This window comes from Gymnoscopelus microlampas, assembly GCF_963454915.1.
Source record: "Gymnoscopelus microlampas genome assembly, chromosome: 9".
Taxonomy (NCBI): domain Eukaryota; kingdom Metazoa; phylum Chordata; class Actinopteri; order Myctophiformes; family Myctophidae; genus Gymnoscopelus; species Gymnoscopelus microlampas.
This window is the reverse complement of record NC_139946.1, coordinates 44,470,218-44,477,414: the sequence shown is the minus strand read 5'-3', so window position 1 is coordinate 44,477,414 and position 7,197 is coordinate 44,470,218. Positions and strand designations below refer to the sequence as shown.

The window sequence follows — 7,197 nt, the reverse complement described above, 5'->3', positions numbered from 1 at the left end:
CGTTCGTTCATTCGCTCATTTCTTTATTTAGTCAATGTTCAAATGCTATAATAATAGTACTGTAGGGCAAAGTGCATCGGTTCAATTCAAACCTTGTTGTCTCTTAATGCATCGAAGAGTGGGCAGTTTGCCATCGTTATGATAGGAGCTACCGCCTGTCAAAACTATTAAAAAGAAACCACCCTAAAAAACAATCATGGAAACACATTCAATATGACGCAAAGAAGATGTTAATTATGTACAAATCATTCAATGGTAAAAACTAAACTAAACACGCACACACACACACACATTCTCATGTCTATATGCACATTAGTGTGTGATCTATGCGCGTTCAACACATTCACAAATACAACCAATTAATGGAGGAATGTTGTCATGTAAAGATGCTACTTTCAGCCACTAGGAGGTGGAGCTTGTGGAGCCTACAGGGACTATGGGAGTTGTAGTTCAGAGGAGGGGGAAGGGGAGGGGTCGGGGGGGATAACCTGCTGTTTTGAGTGTGTACATGTCTTCAGTAACAGTCCCCTGGTTGAAACAAGTTGAAGTTTTAAGGCAGAGTCTGACTGCAAGGACATCCGGAAAGGCTTCTCTCTGTCTTCTTGCTGGTTTAGTTAAGGTCGCTGTAGTAGTGTTTGTTTGTTGGTTTGTTTGTTGTTGTTGATCAGATCCAATTCTGAGCTATATGGTGGTGTGGTGGTGAGAAAAGGATGCTGCCACCCACTGGTCAGCTGGTAAAATGACACACCAGCGAGAGGAGGAGGAGGAGGAGAGTGGGATACAAGGGAAAGAGGAGAGGAGGAGAGGTGAAAGTATAAGAGAATAGGCTCTATGCACAGCAGCGATATTGGAAGGAAATTGGGCCTCTTCCTTACTTCCTTCACAGGTGTTACCAATGATACTCCATTACGTGTAGCACAGTGGTTCTCAAACTTTTTTAATTTCAAGGACCCCCATAACTCTGAGAGTTACGGGTCCATTTGGTTCCATTTGTACACTTTCAGAGTTACACACCCGTAAGGGGCCATTTGAAAACCCCTCAAGGAACCATGAGGGTCCCTGGACCACACTTTGAGAGCCACTGGTGTTTCCAGTGAGCCAACATGCACAACATCAGCAGCACCCTGACTCTGTTTGACCAGAATGGAACAGAGCCTTAATTAGTATTATTGGTAACACCTGTTAAGGAAGAAAGAAGAGGCCCAATTTCTTTCCAATATGGCTGCTGTACATAGAGCCTATTATAGAGAGGAGAGGAGATAATCGGAAAGGCGTGGACGAGGGAGAGAGGAGAAAGGTATAGTGCTATATTGCCTTTCCCCCAGTCCTGCCGTCTGTCCACTGCTCTCATCTAAATGGTAATGGTGTTAGGAGTTGGCATACTCAAGACCACATGACATGCTGGACAGTCTCATTAGATATAGATTATATGGCATTCAATGTCACAGACACCACATAGCTCAGCCAACTGATGATGACACAGTACAAACACATTCGCACAAAGCTAATAAAATACATACAACTGCGATGTGGTTATTGAATATTATTTATCAACAAGTTTTAAAATGTTAAACACAATGGTATTACAAGCAATTCATTAAGTAATGTGTGGAATTCACTTGTGGCCAAAGCCTGTTAATTGACAACGCTAATTGTGATCATGTAAGTTAATTGACTACGGTGAATGGTCTGTTTAAAATGTAAGGGTCAAGTGGTATTAAAAAGGGAGCCTGAGCCAGGTGCTTGGGTCTGGCTCTCAGACTGATCACTTGGTGATTTATTAACCCTTTAAACCAGGGAACGCATCTGTCATTTTAGATGTCTTTGGCTATTCAAAAATAGCAGATCTACAAGCTCATAGCGCTATTCAGCTGCTATTTTTTTAAAGTGTGAAAATGTGTGCAAATCTTTTAATATATATATATTTTTAAGCGAACAGAAGCAAAGATTTGAGTTACAAATATTCGCTTTAAATATATATATATATTTTCAAAGATTTACATTTTGCACACATTTTCATGATTTTTCAAAAATAGCAGATATAACTATGAGCTTGTATATCTGCTATTTTTGAATAGCCAAAGAAATCTAATGTGACACAGATGTGTTCTCGGATTGAATGGGTTAACCGGTGAGACCTCTAATAGACCTCATTTGAGAGGCTGATATTTTAAACCCTTCAAAGTTTTGCTTCCTTGTCCATCTTTGGGTTTTAACCAGTGTTTTACTCCTTAATTTTTGATCCTACTCACTCGCTCCCACACACACACACACACACACACACACACACACACACACAGGGTGGGTCCATGGTGTTACCGTCAAAGATGCCGTGTAATGAAACAGGATCACATTTAGGACACGTTTAGAACACGCTACATTCATGCTGTATGTATGTAGGTGACACATTAGAGCAGGCATGAGGTGCAGAGTGGCGCAGGCAGGCAGGCAGACATCACCAACAGAGCACAGATACAGACGATGGAATATTATCTTGAGAGGAGCAACAATGTCGTTGTTAGTGGCAGTTTTAACATGCTGCCAGACAAACAGCACCATCAACCACAAAGGCATGCCCTGACATTTTTGTCAGCAAGTCTGTCTTCAACAGGCACTTGTCACAAGGGTAAAAATACTATGTTTGTACTTCAATTAACTTGAAAAAAATAATGCCATGTTAGCATACCTTGTTGAAACCCATGCTGGCTCCAAACTGCAAGTTGGCATGCTAGTTTCAAGTTTGTGGTAACCGCTGGTTTAAAGGAGGGATGCTTACATGGTTAGTCAATGTTTTTCAAGGCAGCCGTGATGAAAGACAAACAGTACTGTTTTTACACACAATCTGACAGATGCCTGTTGAAGATATGAAAAAAAAGGCCATGGCATACCTTCATCACGGAAATGGGTGACACTGATTGATTGAATGAATGAATGAAGCGGGGGAGTTGCACCTATCCTCCAACTGCTATAAAAGTAATGCTGTTATACAGCCATCATAGACCTTTTCCTGCCTTTTATAAGATGGCTGCTCCTGCACCAAGAGGAATAGGCTCTATGCACAGCAGCCATATTGGGAATGAATTGGGCCCCTTCCTTACTTCCTTCACAGGTGTTACCAATGATACTAATTAAGGCTCTGTTCCATTTAGTGTGGCATAGTCGTTGTCTTATTTTCAAGGACCCCCATAACTCTCAGAGTTACACACCCACCATAAGGGGCCATTTGGGAACCAAAATGGAGTGTTTTAGTGAGCCAAAATGCACGATATCAGCACCCTGACCAGAATGGAACAAAGCCTTCATTAGTATCATTGGTAACACCTGTGAAGGAAGTAAGAAGAGGCCCAATTTCTTTCCAATATGGCTGCTGTGCATAGAGCCTATTGCTTGGAAAACGTTACAGCACTAATACAGGGTTATCGTAGGGTCCGACTTCTAAAATGGCTACCATTGTCTTTCCTGTTCCAAAATATGTATTGACATCAGTGCTTTGTTTTAGCAACAGACCTGTTCTCTCTTCCGCATACATTATGTGTGACCAACCCCATATGGAGGTCTATGGTTCGAGTTGTATTACCGGCCAGGGATGTATGAGCATGCAGACATGCAACCTGGCTCCAAAGCTTGCCTCTCTCTCTCTGTCTAGCCATTTCCTCCTCTCTCTCCCTCGGTTTCACTCTCATCTCTCCCCTTCCCTCCTCCCCCCTCTCTGTCAGCCACACCCCTATCTCAACCACCACCACCAATCAGCAATCAGCGTGAGCCCCTCCACCAGCCAACCAAATCAGCCTGGCCACCCTGCAGACCTCAGGAACCTGCAGTCACACAGGAGAAAGAGAGTGTTACCAATAGCACACACACACCAGATATGTCTGCTCACGCATGCACACACACACACACACACACACACACACACACACACACACACACACACACACACACACACTCTACAGCAGTGGTTCTCCAACTTTTTCATGTCAAGGACCCCCAAATTGATATGTATTTGGCCCCATCTGAAAATATTTTGTGCCAGGGACTCCCCATACAAGATTTGTGTTCAAATGTTTAAAAAATATTCCAAATGTTAAACATTTTTGCAGATCTTCAAGCTCACAATGCGTCAAAGTGACTTGTTGTGATCTTGTAGATCGGCTATTTTCAAATAGCCAATATATATCAGACTCAAGTGTTAAACTGAAATGAATGCAAAATTAACACATTTTGCTGGGAACCCCCTAGTACCCCCCCAAGGACCCCTGGGGGTCCCCGGACCCCACTTTGAGAACCAATGCTCTACACAGGCGCAAGTGTAAGGCATGTATAACATGACCGGAGATGTTTTAACAGTCGCAGAACATAGCCATTCCCCAAGAAGAGCGTATATTTACTGGAACACATTACCAGAGATCAATAAATGCAGTTCTGTATGTAATATTTGTACAGAGGTACTGTCTAAGTAGTGCTGTCATTAAACATGTATCACATCATGTGGGTACAGACTACTCACTATCAGTATATCAGTATCAGTTCACCTTTAATTTCACTGGAATGTATGGAGGACATATGAAAAACTGTAAAATATCAATATATGCGCAACGCTCTCTGAATTGGTGGCTCCGTTTGAAAATGCACTGGTGAATGCCTAGGTCTGCCCTGGACTAAACCGCATCGGAACCGTCCACAACGCCAGAATTCTGATCAACGCCATTGGCTCAGAACCAAAGCGTTTGCATGCATGAGTGAAACACAAACAATCAGAGAACTCATACAGGTATGACCGCGTGATAACAGACACAGTGCACTTGACAGTATTGGGCAGCGGACAAACACCACCAGATTTCTGGAACTACTTTTGTACAGCTGTACAATTTTACTTAAACTATCGTAATGGCTTAAGTAGTCCGATTTAATTGTGATATTAATGAAGAACTTAAGTTAACAGTGCTCTCAGCCCTGGGCCAACTAATAATTCCTATTGGTATATTTTACAGTGGGACTACTCCAGAGTATAGACTATTATTCCTAATGGGTAATTTATACTTCGCCATACTACATGCCGCCTTACAACTTGGCTATAACCTGACCTACTGAATGATGTATGACATGAACACTGTTTTAGCATAGTACTGGAAGAAAACCATAACATAGGTTTTTCATCCTGCTCTTCTCCAATAGAATGGGATGGCGTAATAATTTAATCTGATCAGAATTAAGTAGTGTTGTTCTACATTTAGTGAATAACAGGAATAACAGATATGTACACACATGCACGTACGCACACGCGCACACACACACACACACACACACACACACACACACACACACACACACACAGATAGATAAATCCGCTCATGTCTTAGGGTCCATCACTGTATTGATACGATGAGCCTAACATCAGGGAGTGGAACATCTCTCCCACTAAAAACATTTTTTTTTACAAAAGAAACGAAACAGAATTTGACACAAAAAAAGAAGAGTAAAAACAAACAATACACTGCTGTTGAAACATTAAATAAAATCTTCTAAAATGTCTTGTTGATCGATAGATAGATAGGAGGTGTGGCTTTTATACAAGCAGCTCCAAACGAGCGGCAGGAAAATGTCTCTTTCCCGTGCGCCGCCGTGCACAGAAACACCTCATAAGATACATAGTCATTCAAACACTGTCAAAGAGTGGTTGTCGTCGTTCTGGTTGTCCGTGTGCTCACACACACAATCGCGCACGCACACACACTCGCACGCACACACACACACACACACACACACACACACACACACACACACACACACGTTCCACAGTGAGGAAGAGGGGCGAGAGCAAAAGGATGCAGGGTTGGATGGTTAGAACCAGTGGTGGAAAAAGTACTAAAATGTTTTACTTAAGTAAAAGTATCAATACTGCAATGTAGAAGTACTCTGTTACAAGTAAAAGTGCGGAATTCAAAATTTACTTGGTAAAAGTACAAAGGTATTGGTATCTAAATGTACTTAAAGGTAGGGTATGTGATATTTGTTGGTATATATATGTGTGTTTTTGTCAAAAGGTTAAAGTACTATATTCTGACAGTAATCATTGCTACAAAGCGTTTGTTCGGTCACAGGGGTCTCTCCAGCTCTTTAGTAAATAGAATATAAATACATTTTCAGGTATTTAACACTTATTTTAACCAAAGTAAATCACTTACCCTACCTTTAAAGTACCAAAAGTAAAAGTACTAAAATGTTTGAAAATAGCAAGTTACAAGCTTGTAGATGTTTCATAACTTAATAATTTATATCTGCAGTTTATATTTTAAGTAACTAGTAACTAAAGTTTTCAAATAATCGTAGTAGAGTAAAAGTACAAACATTTGCCTCCGAGATGTGGTGGAGTAGAAGTAAAAGTATAGACAATTGGAAATACTCCAGTAAAGTAAAAAGTACCTCAAAATTAAAAAAGAAATCACACCCAGTGTGAAGTGAGCGGTGCTATTTAAAAACAACAGTGGTCATCACAGTGATGGAAGCTCACTTTTAAAAAAAAGTACTTTTTTTGAAGTGAGTGGTGCTATTTATGAGTTATTAATTTCATCATGCGTCTCGCTAGCCAATCACAGTACTGAGCAAAGGGTCTGAATACCAATCAGCCAATCACAGTACAGTGAAAGACAAATTTTCACGACGGAAAGAAAAACTTTCACCACGGATGGGTCCCAAACCCACTTATAGGAGCGGCTACACCGCTAAAAAAAAAACAATTAGTACAGTACTTGAGGAAATGTACTTAAGTTACTTTACACCACTGGTTGGAACAATGGAGCGATATAGCAGGATGGAGAAAAGCATGGTGGGGGGTGGGGGGGGGGGGGTGCAAGGGTGGAATGGCAGACAGGTGAATGTCCATGCAGGTTATCATCCGGGCGCTGTATCTCATTCCCCCCCCCCTTTCCAGTGTTATAACTCGGACAGGAAGAGAGGAAGGAGAGGTTTAGGAAAGAGAGAGAGAGAGGTGGATGGATAGATGAATGTGGTGTGCAGCACAGAGCAGTAGCTTCAGATGTACGTGACAGCACCTTTGCTGTTTTTCTCCATGGTGATCTCTACGTAGGAGGAGGGCACGTAGCCCTCCTGTCCGCCCTGCTTCCTGGCTCGTGTCCAGCCGTCTCCTTTGTCCTCCTCGATGATGTACAGCACCTGCGTTCGACGACAACAACAACA

General features: G+C 41.8%; 1 protein-coding gene across 2 annotated transcripts in view; it reads right to left on the bottom strand.

Annotated features, from left to right (window-relative positions):
- fnbp1l (formin binding protein 1-like) overlaps positions 1 to 7,197 on the bottom strand; it is a 72,625-nt gene continuing 65,428 nt past the window's right edge. The window contains exons 15-16 of one of the 2 annotated variants that reach the window (XR_014601397.1): positions 3,909 to 7,173; positions 1 to 3,872 (exon numbers count right to left, since the gene is read on the bottom strand). Coding sequence is in view for 1 of the 2 variants with exons in the window: in XM_084065824.1 (XP_083921950.1) it covers positions 3,808 to 3,815; positions 7,053 to 7,173 (129 nt within the window). In the remaining variant the exon portion in view is untranslated. The remainder of the gene's footprint in view (positions 3,873 to 3,908; positions 7,174 to 7,197) is intronic. The other variant, XM_084065824.1, reaches the window with a different exon arrangement.